Source organism: Gavia stellata, chromosome 24, assembly GCF_030936135.1.
Source record: "Gavia stellata isolate bGavSte3 chromosome 24, bGavSte3.hap2, whole genome shotgun sequence".
NCBI lineage: Eukaryota > Metazoa > Chordata > Aves > Gaviiformes > Gaviidae > Gavia > Gavia stellata.
Genome location: NC_082617.1, coordinates 4610584 through 4637636, shown reverse-complemented (window position 1 = coordinate 4637636; position 27053 = coordinate 4610584). Strand labels below are relative to the sequence as shown.

The following is a 27053-nucleotide window of genomic DNA, read 5'->3' as shown; positions in this document are numbered from 1 at the left end:
AGTGAAGTGCAGGTGAACATACAGTATGTTGCATTTAATCTCATTTACTACAATCTCCCAGTCTTATTCCCCCAGCCCTTCCCTCCTCCCCCACGAAGCTTTAGATACCAGACATACCTTCCAAAGACAGTTTCCAGGATACATTTAATAATAAAACAACAGTAAATATCAACCATAGGTTTCCCCTGGTTTGTTTTTTTTTCCTCCAGCCCCCTCCCTTTTTACCCCCTTCTACCTAGCAGAACTCTTAGTAGTAATAAAAACCCTGTTGCCATCAGAGGGCAGTTTTCTGTCTCAGCTCGGTCTCCCACGACTGCACAGTACTCACTTCACATTGAACAGACACGGTTCACAAATGGCACGACAGGGGCGATCTCCCGAATACCAGAAAAAGAGAGAGAAATACCCTCCCTCGTCAGCTTGAAAGTAAAGCTCCATCTCCCCGCAGTTTAAGAGGGCTATTGAGTTTTATGCAGTGCTGCAATCAGAAATTGCTTTCTCTAGTAGTTGCCCAGACAACTGCTACCCAGTTCCTTGCGAGTACCACAGCAAGAAGAGGATTGCCTCTCTCGTCCTCTAAAGGACGGTGATTTAGAGCAGTCAGTCAGAGTTTATGGCACAAAGAAAGATACAGTGGTTGAAGCTGGAAGCGTAGGAGATGTGGCGAAAGGAGGTGAGAAGGTTTATGGAGTGACCAGTCATTTAGCAAGGAACCAATACTCCAGAAAGATGGGTTCTTTCCCTAACACTTGTTCTTTTTTATTGTACGGATCTGACAGAAAAAAAGAAGAAAAAGCAGACCACCACCACCACGTAAACTATTTTGTTTCTAAACACAAAACATAACAGCCTCTGTGCCAAACCCTCTTCGGTTACGGCACAATCTTCCTGAACACTTGACACCGGTTCCCGTCAGATTGCAATGAGGCTGGAAGAATTTCTGCTGCCAAAAGGGGCTTTACCTAGACACATGCCTTTAAGGGGTGGAATATCTTCTCAGATGGTAACTGTAGATCTTAATGCAGTGATCCCAACAGTCCAGCACCAGCAGCTGCCCTTTGGGAGTAATGGCGATACCGACAGGACAGGTGAGCCCTTCCCGGATTAGGATATTATAGCCACCTCCTTTAGGAAAATGCAGGATTTCTTTACGGCTGCTGTCAGCAACAATGAGGTCTCCCCTGGCATCGACACACATGCCAGCAATGCACCTGAAATCCTCATTCTCGGAGAAGAAGTGGCTAATCTGGCGTCCCAGCTGTCCATCAGGGCCGACGGAGCCAATTGAAAAGCCTCCCTCTAAATGGTGTTCATACTGCCGGTTTTCCAGGTTAAGCCCCAGCCCTTGAGTGAAGTATATGGTCCCTTCAGCATCGCAGGTGACAAACTTTGGGCGCACTGCGCTACACAAGCAACTGTACTTCACGACCCCCACACCGCGGTCCACCGTGAAACACCAGAGTTTCCCCCCTTCCACGTCGGTCACTACAAACTGCCCGGAAGGCAGGGCGGCGATGCCCCAGGGCTTGCTTAGCTGGCTCCGGTGACACGCCACGCAATGGCCGTCCATGGTGTAGACCTTGACAGAGTTATCGTAGCTGTCAGTCACACCTATCAGGCCGTGGCAGTTCATGGTGACAGAAAGGGGAGTCAAATTAGGCAAGTCTGCTCCAAGGAAACTCAATACAAAACTATCGATTCCGCTAGGGCTCCGGCGGATCTCCTTCAGAAAGCCCTTGCGGGTAAAAACCTGGATTCGGAAATTGCCTCGGTCCGCCACAAGCACCTCTCCTTGCAGGGTGACGTGTAGGCTGACGGGGAGATTAAACATCCCTGGCAGGCTGCCCTTGGAGCCCATCTTCTTGATGAAGTGACACTGCTGGATGCTCGTGGCTGCTTCAGGCATCCTTGGCTTGGCTGGTGAGGAATTCGGTGTGCAGCTGGCCTCCTCTTGCACCAAGTCAGGCTCCCGAAATGATGCTGATGAGGATGCTGCAGTTTCCATGAGCGATTCCTCCATGTTCACAGTCCGGGGTTTCTTCACCACCTGCCCGATCTGCAGTGGTCCCACATGGCTCACCTTAAGGAGTTCAACCTCTTGAAGAGTCAGCTCCCTTGGGAGACTGTTTGTCAGTTCTGGTTCTTCCTCATCTGCTGCCTCCTCCAAGAGAGCTATATCTCCCTGCTTTATTTTGGCAAGGAAATAGTCACAGCGAGACATTATCTGCACTTCTGCTAAGTTCAGCAGATAAGCTTGCTCCTCCATCACCTGATTATTTACCTTTTCCACTTCAGACAAAGCGGTGGTGAAGAACTTGCGTGACCTGGCCAGTTCTTCCTGGATCTTGCGCTCTTCTTTGCTGTATTCTTGCAGAACTGCTTTGTATCTAGACTGCAGGTCTCTCGAAACACCCTCCAGAGATGCTTTTCTTTTCTGCAGATCACCCATGAGCTCCCGAAGCCTGGCAAGCCTCGTCCCAAATTCCCTCCTACGCTCTTCAGCAGCCTCTTTGATAGCAATGACTCTATGCCCTTGGGGCATGTGTGATGTCTCCTTGCATGGCTCACATAAAACCAAGCTACAGCTCTTGCAAAAGTGTCTTGGCAACCTTCTCCCACAGACCTTGCACATGAGAAGACCCACCACTTCCCCCAGTCCAGCGGTGTCTATGATCTTCAGCACAGTAAGATTGTCAGTCAGCTGAGCTAAGCTTGTGATTCGCGTGATTTTGCTGCAAAAAGGGCACCGTATCCCATTAATGCTGTTTGCTAGGAGTTTCTCCAAGCACTGTTTGCAGATGGTGTGCCCACAGTGTAAGAGCTTGGGTCTCAGGTGCTCCTCAGTGAAGGACTCCATACAAATGGGGCACTCCAGGACCTCTCGGAGTGCATCCGAGTTGAGATGGGGGGCGGCAGCCATGGCTTTCCAAGGCAGCTTTTAGCCAGTGCAAAGTCTTGTACTCGCATCTATTCCAAGGTGCTCCGATTCTGTCTAGAAAGAAAAAAGGAAATGTGATTTATGTCATCACCAGCAGTTACATATACATGCAATTTATTTCTGATTTATCACCCAGCCCTGGAAAAAAGAAGCCCAGTTAGCTTTTCCACGTTTGGAAAGGATGAATTAGTCATAGCTAATCTCAGAGTGGGCAAATTCCAAAACTAACTTGCAGCTCCTAGTGCGATGAATTATTCACTTGCAAAATTTATAAGTAGAACTGAAAGAAGTGTAATGGCAGCAATAAGGAAGCCCAATAGATATTGATGACTGAATCATCTCCTCATGGTGCCCATCTCCCGCTGCCAAGCCTCCGAGTTTACATAATTTACTGAAACCCAGAGAGATTAAACCAAGCATTCAAAATGTTGCGCATCAAAAGAGGAACCAGATGGTGCAATGCTTTAGGACATTAATATATCACCTCTGGAGACCTGCATTCAGATGTGACATCAGATACAAACAAAATAAATGCGGTTGGTTTACTCTGCTTTTCTAGATAGCCAAAATAAATTTTCAAGGTTTCATACATTTGCCGGAAAGTGAAACTAGAAGGAATGATTTGTCAGCTTTCACTCGTTCTGGGAATGACTGTACATACTGAAAACACACAGCAAAGATTTTAAGCCAGTATATTTCATTAACCTCTGCCATGCTGCATCATGCTTCAGCATGCAAATTAAACACAGCTTGACGCGGCAGCGTTCTAGCAGGTATTAGCAATAATGGAGTTAACAGGCAACTGCAAACATTCGTTAATATATACTACAAGTGTTCACTATTAGTTCCTGAACTTAGCTTAATTGCATATAATTTCTCTTTATTTCACAGTCTTGCGGCGTTGATCTCATTCTTGTGTTCTGGTTCAGTTTTATACCACTCTGGTTGCCGTTCAGCTTCCATCCAGGTTTCTCCACCCTCACATCCCTCACAGCAGGGAGCAGATCCCAGCAGCTCCCTTGCTGAAGCAGCCATCCATTCAAAAGGAACAGAACAGGGTTCACATCATTAAGTTATTACTCAGTAGACTGGGTTTCAATACCTTTGCTATTGCGTTGCTTAGCCATTAAAAGAAATGGGGAAGAAAACATTTCTTCTAGGGGGAGAGGAGGAGAAAGAAGTAGGTAGTCTTTAAAACGAAGAGCTGGTCACAGAGGGACGTGAACAGACAGCTTTTTCTGAATAATGGCTGCGTGCACGCAGCACTCTCGCTTCCCTGCTGGGCTTGCCTGCTTCATCCTTGGGAGCATTTCAGGCAGAAAGGTTCACCGTATTTCAGTTTACCATTTGCTCAACCGGAAGAAGACAACTGCAATGAAGAAAAGTTCTTTATGTTCATAGAAAGAAGGAAAAAAAAAATCATTTTAATTTATTAGCTGCAGTTCACAGTCCTTTAAAGTCCACATTTCAGTAAGGGATTCAGTGGCGTAGCAGAATCTCCAGGTACCAAGCTGGGATCTGATCCTTGGCTCGACGGTGGCACGATGTGTGTCACATCCCCGGCACCTGGGGAGCAGGGACCCTCCAGGCGCTGGCTGCCGCTGACACCGAATACACTTCCCTTTTATTCTTAGGATATATCTCAGCTGGGGAAGCGGAAGCCTGGGCACTGCCATGTAGATCAGAAACCTTGCTCTGAGGGATGAAAAATCTGTATTTTAAAACGATTTTTAAAAATGAAACACAGGATACCAGAGCCATTATTCTTCTTTTCCTTGGAACTATGTCAAAAGACTTGCTTGGGGAAGGATGAAGGAGCAGCACAGACACCAGATACACCAGAGGGTTACATAAAAAACTACCTTTAAAACAAGTATTTTCATTAAAGAACAATGGCAGAGGGGATTTTGTTTAGTTTTAAGTTACACTCGGTTTTTAGAAAGATGATTTGTACGACGTTCTTTTCATATATAGCTCCCTTTTGTCGGAATGCCAGCATGCGCCATGCGCCCTAGTAACATGAAATTATTTTTACTGCTGCACTTTTATCTTTCCCTCGCACTCGGTCGTACCTTCATGGAAGTTTCCTTAACAGCGAGTTGTTCTTGCCTATCAGTCCCTCCCAAGGCAGTTCCTCTGACGCAGAGCAGGGTATTAGAGAAAGCCTCAGCTGAGGAGCAAGCTGTAAAACTCTAAATTATGCGACTTTGGCTTCCTTATATTCAAAACATTTTCCTGCTGTAGTTTCTCTCCCCACTCTGTGGTTTGTAGTTAGCAGGTGTGGCGAGACAACTAGTTCACTTGTCGTTCATAGCTGGTGTGATTACCAATTACAATAACAGGGTAAAGCGGTGAAAATTGACGTTGCGGCTCTCTTCCCGCAGCGCTCGGGACAATATTGCAGCGACGGCGGCACACGGCCTCGGGGGCTTCGCTCGGAGCAAACGCCTGCAGCGACTCTCGCCTGAAGCAGCGCCCACCGAAGCGAGTGACGGTGCTGCCTGCACCCGGGCCGGGGGCTCTCGGGGGGGAGACACGCGGTTTAACGGCGCACAGACGGACAGGACGGTCGGTTCGGTACAAACGGCCATTTTAATGGCAGGACGAGCCCCCTCCTGCCTTTCCCGCCCCCCCCCCCCCGGCCTCCGCTGGGCTCCAGCAGGTGCCCGCGCAAGGCCCGGGCCGCCCGCGGCCTGAGGGGGCTCGGCGGGGCGGACCCGCCCCAGCGCGGCCGCCCAGGGGCTCTCACCGGCGTGGGGGAGAGCGTAACCCGCCGGCCGGCAGCGCCCGTGTCCCGGAGGCGCGGCCCGGCGGGGGTCCAGGCGGGGCTGCCCGCCCCCTCCCCAGCCCGCCGAGGCCGCCCCGGGGTGGGCCCCGGGCCCGCGGCTGGAGGGGGGGGTGTGTCCCGCCCGCCGCCGCCGCTCCGCGCCCCCGCCCCGCCTCTAGGGGGCGCCGCCGCCGCGGGGCCCGCGGTGCGCCCTACCTGCCCGCCGCTCCCGGGACGCGCGCCGCTCCCCGGCATGCCCCGCGCCGCCGCGCCGCCGTGACGTGTACGGCGGGCCGCGGAGCATGCCGGGAGATGGAGTCCCGGGAGGCGGCCTCGGGCCGGGGCAGGCACCGGGGCTGGGGGCGGCTGAGCGGCTCCGGCGGCCGAGGCGGGGCCGGGGGAGGAGCAGGAGGAGGAGAGGCTTCGGGACCGCGGGGGGGTCCCATCCACCGGGCGGGAAGAACGGTAAGGGCCGGCGGAGGGCCCACAAGCCGGTCCCGGGCCTGCCCCCGCTGGGGGCTGGAGCGGGGAGATGGCCGCCCAGGGAGCAGCCAGGTCGGCCAGGCTCCCGCCTCCGCGCTTGTGCTGTAGCTGTTTCTATCGAGGAAAGTTAAAAGGAAACAGAAACACGTTTCTTTATCTTTTGTTGTTTATTACATGCAGTTTTGTCACACGCAGGTGGGTCCGTGCCCGTTCCCCCATCAGCCAGTACTGCTGCCGGAGCAGCCCCCTCCCTTCCCCCTCCCTGCCCTCTGAGGGTCCCTGCGCGTGTCTCGGGTTCTGTATGGCCTATTGAAAATCCGGCTTTCCTGGTCCGTTTCCTAAACTGCGTTGGAGCAGCCCGTGCACTCCCAGGACAAAAAAGGACTATTTTTAGGTAGAGAATAGCAAATGTAATCAGTTGATTGGGTGATGCGCATAAATATCGTCAGTGAGTGGATAGGCAGCTGCAGTTGCTTATGTAAGGACTTGCTCAGGGCACATCCTGGTTGATACTAATTCCGTTCCCATAGTGGCCCTGATTCTGCACTGGTGTCAAACGGTCGGTGCAGCTGCCGTGGCGCAGGCAGGAAATAATCCGTGGGGAATTGAGCAGTTACAGGGTTTGCCCTGGATCAGAGGAGAGCTTGCATTGCCCAGTCATTCGACTCCTCTGCTCACGCCTGGGAGGTAGCAAAGGATGGCATCTCCATTATACCCTCGCAGGGCTAATGACTGGAGTCATTAATCATAGAATCAGCCATTTCCCTCTTGCCTCTTCCCTCCTCCTCCTCGTCCCTCCCGCCTTTATTTCTGACCTCTCCGCCTGTCAGACGGGCTCTCACGCTGCCTGCGGGCTGGCAGCAGTAGCCGGAGGCAGGGGTTTTGCCACTGGACTGTGGCTCTGCTCTGCCCTGGTGTTTCTCAGGGTCGTGCTGCTGTAACGGCTGTCAGTAATGCCAGTCCTCTTCCAGCTCAGCCTTCGCTCGCCCATCGTTAGATGGCTTTACAGATGGCGGAGAGACTGGTTTTACTGGGACCCCATGGGGCTGCACAGCAGATCAGGAAATGTCAGGGCTTGGGGCTTCCTCTGTGGGAGCAGGGAGAAGCCCAGGCCTGGGTGGGCAGGTCCAGGGGAACCACATCCTTCACACACCAGCAGTGCCGCGGCTCCGGTGCCGCTGGGATCACTGCTGGTTGCAGCGGCATCCAGGCAGTATCCCGCAGTCAGCCCTGCTTGCAGGCTGATGTGCAGTTGGAGGTCTGGAGGCTCGGGGGAATTTGCTGCCTGGGGAGGAGGCGAGCCCTCAGTTTAACCATTTCCCGTAAACCCTGCCTGTGGCCTCTCTGCCTGCATGCCCGGGCGGGAGTGCGGCACAGACGGCGCCATGCCAGCAGCTGTGGGGCCGTGCCCAGACCTTTCAGTGAAAGCTGCGGCACGTTTCCAGTGTTGCTTGCTCACCCCCTCCAGCAGCTACCAACCAGCACTGAGGAAAGCACTAGCATAATGCAGCAATTCTTGCCACCTTCTGTTTTTGGTATTTTTTCTACTTTTTTCTATTTAGAATAGAATAGAACAGTTCAGTTCAGTTGGAAGGGATCTACGCCCAACCAGCGATCAGGAGCAGCGGGGATCAGCAACCTAGGCAGCGCATGCACTGAAAGGCAGAGAGAGCGGATGCTAAGCCTGACCAGGGTTGCAAAAGAAAATGAGTGAGATTTACAGTCTCCTGTTTCATGCTGTGCTTCAGGCCCTGAGCAGCAAACCTCAGCAGGACCCCGCGGGCACCAGCGGTTCCCTGGGGGTGTTGCTGTGCCCAGGGAGGGGACACGGGGTTCACTCCCGGCTCCTGGCATCAGCAGGGAGATGCTTTTTCAGCCCCTGATGTATTTTCCAGTGAATAAAAGTGGACATTAGCATTGAACCAGGGTGGTCTGGCAGTTTTTGTGAGAGCACACCTGAAAATGAGCAGTATGAGGGAAAAATAATGGTAGGAAGAAGAAAATAAGCTTTTAATGCATCCTGGGGAGAACACAAAGGACCCTCTGGGTTTGGTTAGAGGTGATAACAATGAGTAGATGATGTTACCCAGCATGTCGGACTATGGGGACCCTGTGTCACGACAAGGAAGGATGGGGAGGCTGTGAACCCCGACCCCCTGGCAGAGTGTCGTGTCCCAAGGGGCTGCCCCATGCTGACGGCCATCCAGCCGGCACGGCTTGGTAGATCTTGGACATCCCATGGGAAATGGGCATGCAGGTGCGTTGGAGCAGGGAGGGAGCCAGCTGCCGATGTGGGTCTCACACAGCAGCCCGTGGTGGGTGGCAGCAGCGGTTTGGGACGTCATGGAGCTGTCCTTGCAGGGCTGTAGCGGCTCGGAGGCAGGGGGGTGAGCAGTGAGATGCTGCCAGGGGTCGGATGAGCAGGGCAGGGCTTCGGTTGCTCTTCCTGGGAGCCAGCACAGGCAGCGGGGTGGCAGTGGGGACTGTGCAGGGCTCTGCAGAGCCAGTTCCTTTGATAAGGCGAGCTCACCAGTGATGCCTGCACCGTCTCCTTTTCTAGAGGTTTGTCAGTGGTCTCTAAAAGCTCTCCTGGCTTTTTTTCTTAATACCACAGGCTTGCAAGTCTGTAAATGTCTCCTCTGAAGCTGAGGTTACTGCAGAGGCTGCTCAGCTGACCTGCAGGCAGAGGAGAGGGTCTGCATCCGGATTTCTCCCAGCCAGTACCTTTGGGATCAGCCGCAGGGCAGAGGGGCTCCAGTGGGCAGGTGGGGGTCACGCGTGCTGCTGAGCCACAAGCACGGTGGTGCGGCTCTCTGCCCACTCCTTGCGGTTGGGTATCGGGGCACAGAGTCCGCAGGGTTCTGTGTTTAATTGCGTTAGGTTAATTGGCGGGGAGCAGCGGTCAGAGCATGCAGCGGGGGGCTGCCGGGGGTGCAGAGGCAGGCAGGCAGCTGGCAGCGTGGGGCTCTCCTGATACAATGGGGGGAGAAAAGGGGTCACAAACCATGACATTCAGGAGATTATCTCATGTTGGCACTCAGGGATGTTGCGCATTTGGGTTGCCAGACTCATCTTCCCGAGGCATCGGGCTCCCCGAAGGATGAGGCCCTGGAGGTCCCCGCAGAGGGGCTGTGGGGTGGCAGTGGCAGAGTGAGCGGTGGCGGGATCTCCAGCCCAAGAGCCATCCTCCCGCGATGCCACGAGAGGGCAGCAGGTCCTCACGGACCGCCGTGGCCACAACTGCCCCGCAGCCAGGCCGTGGCAGGGCCCCACGCACCCCACCAGCTGCCCCACGGGGCTCGGTGGAGGTGTCCCACGGGCGCGCGGTTCCTTGCGAGCCCCAGCGCGCCCGCTGCTGGGGTCTGCACTGGCGTGATGCGTCCTTCCCGGACAGGCTGTAGTCACGCTGTCACCCAGGCTTCCCACGCGGGATGCCATGCCACGGATGGCTGCATTCCCCAAAAGATGGGTAGTGGTTCCTAGATGAGCCCTCCCTTGCCCCAGCCAGCGCATGAACCCCGGGGACTCGGGCGTTGTGGGCTGCTTGGCAGTTCGGCACAGCCAGACTGACCTGCTGCTGGTACGGCATTTCCTGGGCAGTGGCAGGGGCTGGCAGCACGCTTCTTGCACACGTGGATGCGTGTGACAGAGGAGCACTGCTGGCTCCCCCGGACATTGCGCTCACACCTTATTCGCAGCCCTGAGCAGTGTTTGCCCATCACTAATAGCAGGCAGCATTAAACCTGTCCAGCCTCTTCATAGACCTGGTGGTTACTGCACTGACAATATCTCACTGCAAGAGAAATTCCCAGGTAAACACATCTATTGATTTTCTTTCTAACTCCCTTTCGATGGATTTGCCAACAAACGGGGTATTATTCCACCAGGTAATAAACGGGCAGCCTGTGCCAGTGGATGAGTATTGGCTGTAAATCCCCACTGCCCTGCCCGTGGTGGCACTAGGTTTGTCTAGCCGGAGGGTGGTGTAAAGAGGAGGCGGACCAGAATTACCTCTTCTTTGCATGAAATGCAAAACCCAGGTCCTAAATCAGGCCCAGCTGAGCAGCCTATCGGTGTCGGCGGGGTTAACCTGCTGAGCCTGGAGGAATCCCTACCTGGGTCTGTTCCTGATGTTCCCTCTACAGCTTCAGCTGGAGAGCCTTCTCCTCTCTTTGTTCCAAGCATTTCTGCTGTTGAAGAGCTACCACATCCTACCCCTGATGTGGCTGCATTCTTGTGGTAAGTGGAGTGATTCCCAATTTTGGAATGACTTGGGATCTTTTGGAAGAGGCACTGTATAAAATGCTGGACCACTAGCAAAACCATCGTCTCCTGGGAGCTCTTGAGACCAAACAGCACTCCAATACAAAAGAATTAGGTATTATGTTTTTGTTATTGTTATAGTACTGGTGTTACCATGCTTCCTTCTTGTCCAAGCACTAGGAGGTGCTGCTGGTAATGCTGGAAGCGTTTCTCCACATCTGCAACTGCTGCATCCCAGGCAGGGACCCCTGTGCGCTATGCAGGCAGTCACCTCGTGCTGTGGGGTTATTAAATTCTGGTGGAGCACAGAGACCAGAGCCAGGCACCCCAACAGGCGAGCGGTACCTCTGCACGCCCTGCGCTGCTCATCCTCCCGTTCTTACGCAAGGCTTGACGCTTAGCGGAAGGCTGTTATTTTATTTGTTTTGTTGTGTTGTTGGTTTTTTTTAAATACATATTTCAGACAAACAAACAAACTAATAACTCCCACAAGTTGCCGTTGATGCGTCTAACCACATCCGCGGCGCTGTGCTTCCAAACAGATGTTGCCAGGATTCAACTGAGTCGCCAGCAGCGTTAGCGAAAGCGTGTTCAGATGCAAGGGCTGATAAGGAATCCCTCTATCCTCGCTGCTGCTGCTGCGCTGCAGCCCCTGCAGCCAAGCCTCATCCTCCTGCCAGAAGGGGACCTTTGGAGCAGCCTAGCAGCAGGAACCTGCAAAGCCCTTCCCTAGGAGTGAAGCAGAGGCTTTGCAAGAACAATCTGAGTGCCCTGGGAGGTTATCCAGTTCTGCACAGGGCTCGTGCAACGTGGACCTGAACGCTAAAGCTGGATTTACTTACTCTGGACTGGACCCAGCTTGCAGTGAAGACGAGCATTTCTGTTGGCTTCACTGGCAGCTGGAGATGACATTGCAATGGTACATTGCAGGGTCTGGTTCTGATTCTCTCCAGTCCAACGGCAAAAACTTCCTTTGACTTCATCAGGAATAGGGTTGGGCCACCGGTATTTTCGTTCAAGAAGAAGCCAGTCAGCTGGGCCTCAGCACTGACGAACGCTGTACAGCGACTAGGTAATAAAAGCCAGACCAAGCCTCCAGGAATATGCGGGGTTTCTCCAGTTCACTGTCGGGTTTGCCATGGGGAGAGCGGGCTGGCCCCTGAGCCCCCTCCTTGCGTGTAGGGAGCTGAACAGATAACCAAGACTCATCTCAGAGGTAGGAGGGAGGGAGGTAGAGGGATCCCGCTCCCTTCTCCCTGGGCTACAGTTGCAATGGCAGGTCCAGGCATAAAGGAGTGTGTTTTGGGGGAAAATACTGCCCAGATCTGAATAACTCCTCTGTGAGATGCCGTGAGTGGTGGGTGATGTGGGTGGGAAGAGAAGGAAGCACAATCTCCATCAAGGAAATTGCCATTTCTAGGGATGAGGCACCTGGAGCTGATGCCTTCCACCCCCTGAGCAAGCAGATGAGGAGCAGCGGTTCCTCCTCGCTGGCTCACAAGCAGAGTGTGCAGCTAGCACTCTCCAATAGGTTTTAATAGCAAAAACGGGGTGATTATTTCGTTAGGACTGTACTTAAGCCCCCAAAGCTCGTTCCACAAAAGCTACCAGGAATTGCTATCCAGTGCTGATGACTTCCAAGTGCTTGTCTGGATGAGAGCTGGCAATTTGGCAGTGAAGCCCGTCTCCCTCTGCTGAACCGCGTCCTGTTTCATTTTCCTCCTTTGGAGTTGTACCCAGAGCCTTTTCGGTACAAGGGAACACCGTGGATCTCTTGCCAGCATGCTGAACCAGTAAGCTCAGCTGCAGTAACCCCTTATGTCCCCAGGAAGCCAGTCTGCAAAGCAATCCTTTTCCCCAAAGTGACTGGCGCTTCCACTGTTATAAAGAGGATTAAATGCAAATAGCCGTTTCCACCTTACCTATGAAGTCTGCTCTGCTGATGAGCCTGCCACAAGTCACCAGGCTCCATGGTTAATCTTCTGTTGCTGAGAACGTGGCTGCTATAGAAGGGGAGCTCTGTTACTCACACAGTTTTCTACCTTACTTTATTTGCAGACTTCTACTCTTCCCCCTGTGCAGCTCCATTTGGTGACTGCTGCTCCTGAAATGGCTTTGCTCCATCTGGGTTTCCTTCAGGAGAAAGAAGGAACCCTCACTTTCATGCCAGTCCCTTTGGAAAAGCTCTTGAAACCACCACCTCCACCACCCCCAGCTACAGTGCCCTTTCCTAGGAGCGATGGGTGAAGGAGGCAGCGGGTGGTGCAGGATATGTTGGACAAGCTCACGCTCATTTTATTGTTTTGCTAAAGGGGCTGTGTTGTCAGGGTGGACACTGGAGAACGACTCTCCTTGTCTAGCCCACCATTTGCAGGGAAGCCGCGTCCTCTCCTTCCCTAAGGTGACGTGTCTGGTGGAGCACTGCTGCACGGAGCTTCATCTGTATTCCTGGACAGGGCAGCTAATGCAAACACTTGAGTCTAAGCTCTTACAGCTGCATCAGTTGGGGTTGTCCCTCAGCATGGGGCAATACAGGGAGACTGGAGTTAGCACTCTCCTGCAGAGGGAAATTCTTGCTCAGAAGTTTATTTTGCTCCTGACTTGCCTCGGCTTGCTCCGTGCAAACACAGATCGGAACTGAAGAGGACCAAGGGAGGTTGCTCTTCCTGCTTATTCATCCCTCTCCTTACTGCTTGTTTGTACTTGAAGACCACCTGAGACCACAAGCACTGTGTGCAAATGCATCGTGTGCCCTCTGCTTCAACGCAGAGAGGATGGATGACGTGGGGGAAGAAGCACAGAGCAGACAGCTTGGAACAGAGCCTCCAACAAGGCATTCCCAGAGCAGCGCTCCAGCAGCTGGACCATGCTGCCCATCCAGCCTGGGCTGTCTCCAGGTCTTCTTCCAGGTGTTGGGGGAAGCCTATATGTGCAATTTGAACAATAATTCTCAGAAAGCCTTTTAGAAAGGCTTGGAACTGTGTGCCGTATCTCCAGACAAGCCTTAGCTAAGCTTAGGCTGAGTCACAGCTTGTGTTAAGAACACATCCGGGCATTTGATGCTAGTGGTCTATAATTCTTAGCTATAAAGCCAATAATTCAGGAAGCTTTGCTATCCTATCACCAGTCATGAGATAACTGATTCCACTTACTCTTCAGCTCTGTGTTCATGTCCTCCCTGAAAGCGTGGCTCCAAAACTTCCTTCCCTATGCAGGATTGCTGAAGTCACTGCTTGAGCTCTGGTAAAGAAGCTTTGCAACCCAGAAGTGTCATTGTCATCTCCTTTTCCTTCTAAATGTAATTTAGTAGTGATGTTAGAAAAAACTGTTACTCTTACCCAGTAGTGAACAGAGGCTCGTGGTATCGCCTTGTAGCTTTGCTCTTTCTGAGCCACCCAGTTTATCATGGCTTCATGACTTTCCCTTACAAGGCTTGAAGTTGCCTGGAGCTGCTCTTCCAGAAAATAATCTCTCCAAGAACTAGCTCCAACTCTCATTTTCCATGTCTGTGTAAACCAGTGTCTCCCTAGATGTTAGGACATCTCCTCACAGCCTTGTTTTGATTTATCTTAGCAACTGCTCCCCTTTTATCCCAGTGAAAGATGGGTTGGTTGGAATTTGCTCATTCTTCCTGTGACAGCTTTGATCCTGCGCACAGAAGTGTTCCCTGACAGCCAGACAGCAGGGAAGGGCTGTCCCTAGCCTGGAGGGCTTCGGGAGTCATGAATGAATACCGTGTTTACTTGTATTTCTAATGGACTAGTGCCTTGCCAGATCAGCTGCATGTCACTGCAAGCCGAGGGCATTGAGACAATCCTCATTCCTCTACAGCTCCTTCTTGGGCCTGGGAAGCTGTTGCTATCTGGAGAAGAGGAGGCTGAGGGGACACCCTCTCGCTCCCTACAATTACCTGAAAGGGGGTTGTGGTGAGGTGGGTGCTGGTCTCTTCTCCCAAGTGACAAGTGATAGGACAAGAGGAGATGGCCTCAAATTGCGCCAGGGGACGTTCAGGCTGGATATTAGGAAAAATTTCTTTCCTGAGAGAGTGGTGAAGCATTGGAAGAGGCTGCCCAGGGAGGTGGTGGAGTCACCATCCCTGGAGGTGTTCAAGGAACGTGTAGACGTGGCACTGCGGGACATGGTTTAGTGGGCATGGTGGGGTTGGGTTGATGGTTGGACTTGATGATCGTAGAGGTTTTTTCCAACCTTAATGATGCTGTGAGTCTGTGTGATTCTGTGTTGAGAGCCTCATTTGGGCACAGGATGGGGAAGGGCTTTTCTTCTGTAGGCCCATCACCAAGCTATGAAGGTTGGGCCCTCCTTCTTGGATCAACGCAAGAGCAGTGTCTATAGATAAAGAGTTTAAATAGAAGTGTACAGGACACAGATGGGAGTCCTGGCTCCTTTCCTCAGGGTATCAGCAGGTGCGATGCTTTCCTTGTCCTTAGCAAGCATTTGGACCAAGGCAGAACAAAGCGAGGCTCTCCGGGTTTATCACCTTGTGGTTAAGACCACCAGGTAGTTTCACAATGGGTTTCAAAGGCCTGAGTATTTCCTAAAAGCAGAGTGTTGACAGTTTGGTTTTGGAAATGCCTCCATCTATTCCCTGTGCCGTGAGTTTGTTCCGGTACCCGCTTACTCCCTATGTCAAGGGGTTTCATCCCACAGTGTAGTCTCTTTGCAGCCTCCTTGCAGTCTGTCTCGGTGCCCTGGATAATGTGTCACCCAAAAGAGAGAGCTGAGGACCACAGGGACTCGAGAGGGCTGGCATTGGGGCCAGGGTGAGGGCACTCAGCTCTTCGACCTGGTTGCTTTGGAGGGGTTTCTTTTTGGCAGGAAAGATATGCTTGGGTGGGTTTGTTTCGTTTTGAAGCGCAGAAAGTGAATATGCAGGTTGCAAAAAAGGAAGCTGGAAATGCCCACACTTTCTACCCACTCCCAAGCAGTGACCTGCAAGTCCTGTTTTTCTCCTCTTCTTGACCTTTCTGGTTTCCTGCTCCCACCTGGTCTACACCTTCAGCAGCTGCGTTTATCCTGGCTGCAGCAAGTTTGGGTTTGGGATGGCTATGCTGAGATTTATTTAATGTTGTTTGGTTTCTTCCCTCTCCCTAAACCAGAAACAACTGAGCTTGGAAACAAGAAGGAGTTGAAATCCATGCCCTTCATCACCTATCTCTCGGGCCTGCTGACAGCACAGATGCTGTCTGACGACCACCTCATCTCAGGTGTGGAGATTCACTGCGAGGAGAAAGGGCGCTGCCCATCCACTTGCCATTTGTGCCGGCGCCCCGGCAAGGAGCAGCTCAGCCCTACGCCGGTTCTGCTGGAGATCAACCGAGTGGTGCCTCTATACGCTCTGATCCAGGACAACGATACCAGGGAGGTGAGTGAGTGAGCCGGTGATGGACCAGCTCCACCACTATGATCCTGCCTTAGTCACTTCTCAAGTCTGCCTTCCTGAGTCTCTGCATAAATGTTGGGTTTCCCAGAGCGGGGCAGCGTTTTCGTGTGCACGTTTGGTGGGGAACGCTTCAGGACGGTGTCAGTGGTGGAGCTGGCACGTCCTGCTGCCCACCACCCGCAGCCCTCCCAGACCTGTGTCTCCCTGCCTTCAGTATGGTGAAGGCAATGCCATGAGCAGCTGTGGCCACGGCCATTCCCGGTGTCCACCCACAGCAAACACCGGTGTGCAGGATGTGTCCTGTGGAGGCGGCTTAGGAGCCAGGCCTCAGGTCAGTCTTTCACTCGTGGCTGTGAGATCTCGGCCGTAGCTGTTCAAGGGATGGCCAAAGCCCTGTACAGCTCCAGCTTGGCTTTGCAAAGCGCCGGTGCGGAGGGAGGGAATAACCAGTCCCTCGGGACAGTCCCACAGCCACAGGAGGTCACTGTTACTCCAGGAGGGACCAGCCAAGCTGGAGGTCACCCTTCCCTGGGGCTGGGCTCCTCTGCCTCCTGCAAGGACTTCAGTGTTAATCCTATGGAGATTGATTTCCCACTTTCTCCGTTCACTGCCGGCCCCTGCCCCCCTCCGCAGCCCTCTAACCCCAATCCCAAGTCCAAAAATGACAGACCTGCTTAAAGTCGCTTATTAGCACTGAGCCTGCACTTGATTAAGTTGCCTGGAGGGAGCCCGCACGCAGCAGCTGTGGGTGGGATGCAGAGGGCTGCAGGTTGGGAAGCAATCATAGCACATGGAGGTGTGACAACCAGCAATGATGCTTCACCCCTTCCCAGATCCATGGGCAAAAAAGCCCCTAAGCTTCTCCTGGCCCCCAAGTCCCTTATGGGGACCGTCCCTCCCTATCTACTTCTTGATCTTGTTCCTGCTTTCCCATCTATCAACCCTCCCGGTTCTTCCATGCAGCCATGCCTCACTTCCATACCTCGGTTCCTCTCTCTTTCCAGCTCTTTTCCCCAAACTCCCTTTCTCTCACTGTTTTCTCATCGTGCATCTTTTCCCCACCCATGTCTGTTCTTCTCGCTGGGCAGTTCTTGTGTAGACATTGACCTGCCGTTATCAGCGTGTCCAAGGCAGTGCTGGGATGAGGCATTGCAGGTACAGGGAGAGCAGTGGGAAGGTTGGTTTCGTTCAGGCAAGACAGACATGCTTCCCAGCAGCAGTCTGCAAGAAGACGGTTTCTTTGGGGGTACAAGAGGTAGGCTAGCCAGCGGGGAAGGGGTAACAGCGAAAGCAAGCAGAGCCCAGCAGGGTCTGGGGGACCTCCATGGACCCTGCTCACCACCAGCCCCCCTTCCTAGCCCTGCGCCCAGGTGGCAATGCCACCCTGCCTCTCTGGCCCTGGCTGCAAGGTCCCCTCCTCCTCCTCACCTGTCCCCCCAGCCCTGCCGACGCTGCCTGCCCTGCCGGGCTCGCTTGGGGCCCCTCCTTGCCTTGGGGAGCTGGAGCCTGTGTTTCACCAGCAGCAGCCTCCTTCCCTCCCTCCCCTGGCTCACGCAGAGGGCTGGCCCCGTCAGCTGCAGCTGGAGGACAGCCCGCATTGTGCTTTCTGCCGAGGCGCCGGGAAAACCAGCAAACAAACACGCAAACAAACAAAAACCCAATGAAGCAACCAAACAAGAGAAGCCCCAGTCGTCTTCCGGAGGACTGCGTTCGATGCATCCCTTCTCCTCCTCCTCCCTCCACCTGCTCACCCAGAGGTGGAGGGGCACCCCCAGGGAGCCTGTCTGTGCAAGGGTGCTGTGTGTGAGTCTGCTCCCCCTTCACCCCAGGGTGCTCTCAGTCAGCGGTGGCTGGGGTTAGAGGTGGCAGGGCGAGCGATTGGGGCGGCTGCAGGATGGAGGATGCTGCCGGAGCAGGTGCTAAGGGGACACCGGGAGCTGGCAGCGAGCAGCGCGTGCCAGGACAGGTCGCCTTGTGCCATCCACAGTGGCAGGTCCTGGGCTGGGGGGGCAGGAGGGTGCACGCTGTCCTCTCTGACCCCCGGCATGCAGCTGGACTGGGTCTTGTTGTTTTGACTGTGGGCTTCTCTTGATGGCAGGGCCTCTCATCCCCCGTCCCTGCAGCCCACCCAAGGCCATCCCCACCCTTGCCGCAGCAGGACACAGGGAGTGCTTTTTGCCTTCCCTGTCTCTCCTTCTCTTTCCTGGCCATTCCCTTTCCCTCAGCATGAATCCCTTGTCTCACATCAGCTCCAGCACTTTCCTTTCCCCTTCTTGCTCACTTCTTAAACCTTCATCTGATCCGCTGTCCTGCTCCCTCCATCCCTTCCTCCTCAGCTTGCTTCTCACCCTTCTCTCCATCAGCCTTTTTGCTGCAGGATGTTTATTTCTCTCCCTCTCCTCCCTCCGCTGCCCTTCGGCCCCGCGGGCAGGGGCAAGTCCCCGTGCCTGGGGGCTGTAATCCATTGCTGCCGGAGGGGCTCGCTGCCACCCCAGCACAAACCTCGACTCTCGGCGCTGGAGGTTTTGCCGGGTGACCTGGGCTGGGCAAAGCTGCACCCGCCTCTCCGGAGGAGATGGAGCCGATGGTAGCCGTGCCCGTGGCCCAGAGAGGATGGCTTGGTGCAGGGTTAGCACTGCCTGTGTGAGAACATGGCCCCATGCCTCTGGTGGCATCGTGAGCTCGGGGACGAGGGATACCCGGGAGGGCAGGAGCGTGACCTTTCCCCATGAGCGGGGAGGGAGGGTGACCACGAAAGGGAAAAGGGTCTAGGGGCAGTGGGAAGCTGCCACCGCCACGGGGGCATCACCCTGTCACCCAGACCCAGCGGTGTGCCCTTGTCCGCTGTAAGCATGCCGGAAAGCCACCAGCCTAAACTGCTGCCTCACTCTGCGCGCCAGGGTAGGCTCCCAAAGGGTGGGTGCCGTTAGCAGCATGTCATGTAGGGTCTGGATGATGAAATATCCTTTTTCAGCATCAAGTAGGATGCCTGGGGGGGGGGGAGCCAGGCACTAGCAAAGTGGCATTTGCCTGTGGCATAAACAAGATTTGCAGATGCCTGGGCTGAGCCAAGTCCTGCGCCTCTGAGCACAGCATCCACAGCTGAGCTCTCCCCTGCCTGCTTTTTCCCGTCCATGTGGATAATACTCAATCGATACAGCAAATGCTGACCTTACAGGAACTGCAAGCAGATCCCAATTCCCCCGTAGTATTAAAAAAATAATAATTGTAAACAATGAAGATCTTTCTCTTTGCATATATGTCCACATAGATAATGATATATGTGTACGGAGAGAAAGCAAGGTCATTAATAAGGTGGATACTAACATCTATAAAGTTTGCTGAAATTTTTCCTGTATCAGCCTAGCAGCAAAGAGATGAGGCAGGATGCAGGTAAAGACATTTTGCCCACTTCAGTATGTGCAGGGTTTTTTTAGTAGCTTTGTCTTTTCATCTGCCTCAGTGCAGAGAGTTACGCACTTTTTAAAGTTTACAACTACCGCACTCTACCAAGACCATGTTCTCGGTTGCTGATGACCTTGCCAAACTCTAAGTGCTGGGGTTTACGTTTCCATGCTGGGTGTCTGCCTTGGGCTGATTTGCGACTTTTCTATGTATGCATGTTTGATTTCAGCTAAAACTGACTGTTTCCAAGAGGGAGATTAGATGAAAATACATTGCTTTGCCCACGTGAAATAAGTTGGAAAACTCTTTTATTTCCATGTCATTGGGAACTGCTGTTTTCTTCTTGCTTTGAAGCGAGGGCTTGAAATTGAGAAGGCCTCCAGGAGTCAGGTTTTGCCCTTTGCTGTCCAGGGAATGTTTGTCTGGAGGCATTCGTGCTGTCAGCTGTGTGTGATCAGCAGGGGTTTGGTCTGTCTCCCCAGTCCTGCTCAAGCATCACTCCCACTCCCAGCAGTGGGGAGGAAGAGCATCTTGGGTGCCCAGAGCAGGGCACTGCCAGTTGTTGATGACCTCTCTTTTCCTTCTGCGTGCAATGGAAACTTTCCGGATTGAGCCCCTGCTAGGAGGTGTTTCTGTTTTCCCCTGTGGTTTAATGGCGTTGGTCAGAGAACTTGCACGGTCGCTGATAGCTGCAGCCTGGCTGGGGAGTTGAGCAGTGCTGGGTGGACAAGGAGCTTCCCAGGGTCAAGGAAATGTCTTTGAAAGTCCAAGCACCTTTTGAAGGGCTTTCTTGAATGGCTTTTTCAAGCAGTCATGGCTGATGTGGCTGTGGGTGGAAGGTTTCACAGAGGAAGGCGTGCTTGCTGGAACAGAGGCAGTGCTGGAGTCCTCTCTCCACCAGTCCCAGTCAGCTGGTGAGATTAAACTAGTCCAAGTAGGTTTATAGCACCGTTGCTGTTACAGCTTCATTGCTCTTCAGTCTAAATGCTCACAAGTAGAAGAGATGTAAAGAGGCAGAGAAGCTGTGACCTTGGCGGTGACTTCTCTGGATGTCTCTGGAACCTGCATCTTACTTTGATCAGTGCTGTCTGCCCACATCTCTCTTCTGCTTCACTTGTACTCTGCAGCAGTGCGGACACCACAGCATGGTCAAAGCAGTGGTCCCTCCACTGCTGGGTCCAGATGAAGCTGGAGGAGATCCTCCAATGCAGGACTGTGGAAGAAACCTCCACTGGTGTCAGTGGCTGGCCAGGCCCAACAGCAAAGAGTTTCTGTCTGTTGTGGGGCTTTCTGTGGGCAAAATACCCCCGACACCTCGAGGGCAGAATGCTGTTGAGTGCATGTGATGGGAGAGAAGAGAGACATGGTGACCCTGTCTGGTTTCCCTCTAGTCAACATCCTGGAGCCAAAGGAGAGGAGAGCTGCACGTCACCCCTGTGAGAGCGCCTTCCTCCTCCACCATCAGCACATTCCTGCCTGCCCTCACCCCATGGGGATGGGCAACATACTTCTTACTGCCCAGCACAGCCCTGGAGTCCACCGAGAGGCATGGGCTGAGAGACCGAGACCCCAGGTTTGCCTGTTCTGCAAACCTCTGTGTCCCCTGGTTGGGCTGCGGGAAGGTGAGCCGGGCAGCTAACCCTGAGAGGCAGTGGGAGGAGTGGGGATGCTCTGCTTCTCCCCCTCCCTCCCACTGCCAGCACCAGCCTGGGGAGCGGCCCCGGAGACCTGGAAGATTCGGTGCACCCAGGAGCACCTTTGACAAGCGTGCCCACGTGCGTGGCCTGGGCCACGTGGCAGCTGTGGTCAGCAGTGGGGAGGAAAGGGGCAGACATGTTCGGCGGCGTGGTCCCTCCTGTTCGTGGTCTGTTCCTTCTCCCCAAAAAATCCCAAACCAAACACAAAGCTGCTCCCGCGGAGCAGCTCGGGCAGCTGCAGAAGTGCTTAGAGGGTGGCCTGGCGAGGGGGGCTCAGGGAAGGGGGGCAGGAGAGATCAGTCTCGCTCCTAGTGGGAAATGGACTCAAACCCCTGTTGTTTGTATTTAAGGAGACAAATGGATGTGGAGCTTGGATTTTTAGAAGACCCCTAGGAACTTGATTTAATTTGAAAATTGAATAATCTCAGCATGTGCCAGCAGCGCATGTGTCCCAGCCCGCGGTGTGGAGGGGATGGTGGGGCTTGCTGGGGGCCACGTCCCCATGCTGCTGGCCCCGTCGGCCTCAGCAGGAGCCTGGCATGTGGCTGGGACCCTGGCAGGGCTCTCAGGAAGAGCTGCTTCCCTGCTTGTGCGTGGACCACAGTGCGTTTGTGCCTGCGTGCTGGGGGCCTGCAGAGCCCCTGCTGGGTCATCGGCTGGGACGGCGGCTCAAGGTTGGAGCAAAACTCCCCATCGCTCCTTCCCACCCGTTGCCTGCGAGCACCCGCCGGCCCCGAGGAGCCATCCCTCGCTGAGCAGAGCATGGTCACCGCTGACCGCTCCAGTGTCCCCAGGCTGGCAGGGTGGCCACAGCTGGGAGCGAGGACCAGGGGAGCCGTGGGCAGCGAGTGTGCCCAGCCTGTGCTCGTGTCCCAGGGGAGCACTGCGCTGGCTCCAGCGACCGCCCGAGCCCGGCCAGACGGGCAGCTGAGTTGTCACAGACCAGAAGGCAAGCAGGGGCAGAGAGGGAAAAGCACCTCTTTCATCTGTCCCATCCTTCAAACTACTTACTCTCAGCTCACTCTGAGGATGCGCTGATGATGATGGGATCGCATGTCCTTCCTCCCCCTGGAGCGGGCTAGCTGCTCACGCAGGTGATGGCAAAGTGGTGGTGGCAGCTTCAGAGGGAGCTGCACAAATTGGTGTCGCTTTTCCTCCTGGGTCTGGCTGATCTCCCTGCCCTTGCTGCTCGCTTGCTCCGATGGCTGTATTTCAGCAGAATTGCAAAGCGTAGCTGGTTTTGATGTCTTCTGTCGGTGGTTCTTCGTCAGGTCTCGGGGTCAAGGTTGTCTCTCACTTGCTGTTGGTAAGGCACGGTGTGATGGAGCCATGCCCTGGCTGCGTACCCAGAGCGCTTCTGTGCACTTATACCAACTCTGAATTACCAGGATGGACAGTCTAAAGGGCCCACAGTGGGGGGAAACACATCCATCGTACCCCATGGCCGCGTGTCTGTCAGGGCGGTGGGGAGCCCACCCTTGTTTGTGCGGACTGGGCTCGCCATTGCAGCTCTCCAGCCCCTGGGCGAGGAGCTGGAGTATCCAAGTGTTTCGCTGGTGCTGTGACCTTCTGCTTTGGTGTTGACATTGCCATCAAAGGGCAGAGCAGATGAAAAAGAGCACACCTGAGAAATCCAGAAATCTGGTACCCCAGGAGCCCCGTGCGGTTGCCCTGGGACGCTGTGCTCCTGCAGCAGGAGCTTGCCTTGTCGGGCATCGTCTGGGCTCTGCTGCTGGCTTTGAAATCATGACTGTGCCTTGTGAGAGGAGCCCTTGACTCCGTTGGGTACACATTGTCTGTGCAGGCATCCCGGTTCAGCCCGTAGGGAAGCAAACCTCCGTAAGTGGAGACCAGAGACGTGCCTGGAGGAGATCGGTCTGAGGCTTGAGCAGGACTAGGAGAAACGTGAGCCTGAGGAGGTGGGACAGAGGAATTGAGGCAGAGGCTGGAGAAGTCAAATTGGGACTCTTCTCAGGGAAGAGTTTGGCCGTACCCCTTGAATCCCGTTCGGGAGGGCAGATGTCTGGGCCTTCCCCCTTGCCCTGGCTCCCAGGGCTGGTTCTGATGTCCTCTGCCCATCCAGGCCTGGCAGGAGGAGGGTGCTATGAAAGGGTGCTGCAGGATGCTATGAGGACAGGGCAAGAGGCATCCCCGAGGCCATGGGCTCACTTTGGCCCCCGTATAGCACCCGATGGCAGAGCTACTAGAGGACAACGATCCTCCCCGTGCATACACGGCTTCCCCAAAGCAGCCCCTGAAGGCGTGGAGAGCCTGTGCCAGGGATTTCTTTTTCCACTGCCAAAGCTGAAAGGGAGCCAGGGTGAACTGGGACAGCATTTGTATTGTTGAGATGAGGTTTTTGTTTTGGTGTGGGGTGTGGGGTTTTTTATTTGTTTTTGCTTTGTTTTAATATCTGCTAATTGGCTCTTGTCCTCCTCCTCGCGCGCTTGAGCATCCTGCTGCAGCTCTAGCCCACATCCGACTTGCGTTACCAGGGGAAGAATAGCTGCATTGTAACCGCCCCGATCGTGCTATAATGGGCAGCTTTGTAGCCGAGGTGTGAAAGCAGAGCCGTCTCCCCAGGACGGGACTCTCGCTGCAGCACAAACGCTTTTATTTCCCCTGCTGCCAGGTTTTACAGTGTCCTCTGCTGCTCTCTCGGATCCCATAAATAACAGAAACCAGGATGCTGCCCACCTTGGGTACCTTCCAGCACCCTGACCTTTCCGGCAAACCGCTGATGTGCCTTCCCAGGATGAAGTGCTGGTGATCCTGCTCCCTGGGGAGAGGCAGCCGGAGGCAGGGAGGGTGTGAGCAGCACAAGATGAGATCACCTGCCAACAGCAGTAGGGAAACTTCATCCTCCTTTGCCGTGAACCTGGAGCAGACTTTCAGACGCGAACTGCGTGATCCTGGAAAGAGTCTCTGGCCTGGGAAACTCTTAGTTTTCCTCCTCCTTTTTCTTCCCCCCTCCCTGCCCTGAGATGTCTAGACTAAGGAGCAGCATCTGACTCCTGTGAACAGCACTGAGCATTACTATAAGGGCACGGAAAGCTTTTCCTCCAGCCACCCTATCATCATGGTAGCATCCCTTTCAGGCTGTGAAATCCCTGCTTGAGCCTACATCCCACAGTCTCCTCTCCCTTGGTGAACAGTCAGTATTGCTATTGCTACCTACAGACTGCTTGGAGCACAGCAGCGTCCGGGAGCTCCGCTCAAGTGGCCCGGTTGTGTCGGGCACCGTATGGGGTGGCATCGCTGGGTGACTGGATTTGCTGGTAAGCAGAAGAGGGCCGCACCTCGCCCGGCAGCCCGCTGCCTCCTGCGGTGGCACCTGCCTGCGCCCGGGGGAAGGTGGTGGTGGTGGTGTGCGGGCACCGCCTCCGTCCTGCAAGCAGGCAGGGATGGAATGTCTCCGTTGGCTGCTGCGTCCCTGGACATGGGGCTGAGCCTGTCCGCTGGCATGACTCTGCCTGCTTCCACTCTTCTTCCCTTCTTTCTGCATTGAGAAGAAGAAAAACAAACCAGCAAAGAAAGACCAGGAAAACTATGGCAAACCCCAAAATGTACCAAATTGGCAGCTTTTAGGTCATTTCTGGTATCTCCAGCATATCTATGTCCAGCCTGCATGCTCATTTGTGGTTATTTTTTCATTTCCATGTATTTTGTTTTTAATTTTTCCAGAAACTGAGGTGTGCATACCAACCACAAAGAAATCTAGACTCAAAGAAACAATTGAGCCAGATTTTCATACCCCTGTCAGCCATGGAGAAGACCAGATGCTCACAGATGAGCACCCATCACATGCCCTTTCCAGTACCTGCTCCGGAAACACCAGCCCCTGTGGTGCTGAGTCCAAATGCTGATCTGAAAGGTTCCTTCATGTCCTATAATTTACCTCTCCGGGGATGTTGACAGAAAACCCATGGTCAGAAATAACTTAATGCTTCTCCCTCCATCAGCCAGGTCTAACAGAGGACAAAGGAAATGTTCTTCTATATTCTGTTGCAGAGCATCTAAGCTATAAAATGGGGCCAAATGGCCTCCCTCTGAGCACAAATAACAACAGGAGAAAGATCCATACGCAATCGAGTGTAGGATAAATGTGCTTAGCTGATCATTCGTTTCCCTAATATTTTTTTTATGAATAGGCTTAACTTATGGTAAGATGGGACTTTATGGTCCTGTAAGTCTTGCTCGTGTCAAAACAAATGAACTAGCCATCCTATGGGGGAACTATCAATCCAATATATGTGTGTGTGTATGGGTGTGGGGAGTCAGACCTATTATACCTTTAAGAGCAAATTAGATGCTGTTCCTATGATTCATAATGCTATATATCTAATGGCATGACTCGTCATCTAGAAAATAAACGTTTCGAGCCAGTTTCTCATCTCATAAATTTCCCCTCTGGCACTGAAGGACGTAAACTAAATGGGCTGACTCACAGGGAAACAATACAATTTGGATACTTTTAAATGAAAGATAAAATTGCCTTAGGGCACAGAGGGGCGGTGAGATCCCGGGGAGTGGTTGGCAAGCGCAGGACAGTGCACTGGGGGCTGCTCTGCCATCCCCAGCAGGCAGGGCTGCTCCTGGGAAGTCCTTCACGCTTCCAGAGCCTGCTGGGTTTTCCCAGCTCGGTGGCTTGGCGTGACCACCATGGCGAAGCATCTGATGCGGAGATGGTCGTGTTGGAGATGGTCTTGTTGTACGTGCTTGTCTCCTGGCAGGGAGGAGAGCGGTTGCTGCACATTTCGGAGCATGGCAGCAGGGAAGGACAGGAGATGTGGAGGTGCCCACTCCGAGGCAGGAGGGGAAGGCGGTCCTCAGCCACCACAGACCAGGGAGATCCCAGTGCATTCCCACCTGCAGCTCGCCCAAAGGCTGCCGCTGCCCACGGGATGGGTCTCAGCACCTTCGCCGCATCCTTTGTCCGTTGCTCTCGGTCTTCCTCTGCCGTTGGGCTCCTGCTTTGGGTGGCAGCTGCCGTTCCCCTGGGTTTGCGTGAGCAGAGTCCCGTACCTCCCGGGCTATGCTGTCAGAAGGAGAAAGGGAAGGAGAGGTTTTCATGTGGTTCCCACCTGCGGAGGAGCACATGCCTGCAGCATGCCTTCCGGGCTGGGCTGGTTAAAGCTGTCGCCTTTGCAGGGGAAGGTGATTTCAACTGCAGATCTCTGCCAGGGCCTGAGAGCAGCCTCTGCCGCTGCAGCCAGAGCCTGGGGCAGTCTGGGGGAGGCGAGGGAAGGAAGGGTGGGCTGTGTGTGAACTACAGCAGAAGCTGTACCTGGCTTCAGGGCTGGGAGGACCAGAGAGGCCTCAGAGCTCACGGAGACCCTCCGTTTGTCCTGAAGTTTCTGCGGAGCAGCTGTGTGTCCCCACAGAGCAGGCTGGTGTCCGCACGGAGGGTGTAGAGCCTCCTAAAGCGATGGTGAATATCTTCATGTGGGGAGCTTCATCCCTTCTTTCTGCACGATCTTACCCGTTTCTCCCCATCGGTTCGCTCTTGCCGCTTCCCCACACTTTGACATGCGTTCCCCAGCACCAACGGGAAAACCCTGGAAACCGCTGGCTCGAAATCCCGCTGGAAAGCGAGGGAAGGTGAGTCCTGGCTGCCCGGCCTCCCCAGCCTGGCCCTGACGTCAGCCGGCTGCTGGAAATCGGACAGAGGCAGCAGCCAGCTCCGGGGGCTAACCGTGCTCCGAGTAACCCGGTTAGTGCACGTAGGTGCGCTCGCCTTAATGAGTGCAATTGAAGGACGCATCGATTAGCTAACCTCATTTGTGTGAAGGTTGACACAAGGCAGATGATGGCTGGGTACCTGCAGGATCTAATTAAAATGTATGCGAGGCTGGGCAGGCAGAGCGGAGGGGATTGCTCATCCAGCCTTGCACTTACCAGCGGAAAAAAGGAAATAGAAGGATGGAATTGAGTATTGGATTTGGCTAAAGGGCATGGATGGGGCAGGTGGGATTTCTTCCCTGGGTTGGGGATGTACAGGGAAGAGCTGGGTTAGGGGCCAGGGTGGGAGCATGCAGAGCAGCGGGGTTCGGGGCTGGGGAGGGGTGACAGTGCAGTTCTTCCAGGGATCACCCAACA

General features: G+C 54.2%; 2 protein-coding genes across 2 annotated transcripts in view; one reads left to right on the top strand and one right to left on the bottom strand.

Moving 5' to 3' along the window:
• The window catches only part of ASTN2 (astrotactin 2), a 362612-nt gene that overhangs the window by 241359 nt on the left and 94200 nt on the right, over positions 1-27053 (top strand). Inside the window, exon 17 of the mRNA XM_059828642.1 lies at positions 15569-15834. Coding sequence (XP_059684625.1) covers positions 15569-15834 — 266 coding nt within the window. The remainder of the gene's footprint in view (positions 1-15568; positions 15835-27053) is intronic.
• On the bottom strand, positions 113-5932 carry TRIM32 (tripartite motif containing 32). Its single transcript, XM_059828643.1, is given in 4 exon segments — positions 113-2938; positions 2940-2992; positions 3828-3960; positions 5922-5932. Coding segments are annotated over 3 exon segments (2037 nt in total). The 5' UTR covers positions 3850-3960; positions 5922-5932; the 3' UTR covers positions 113-976.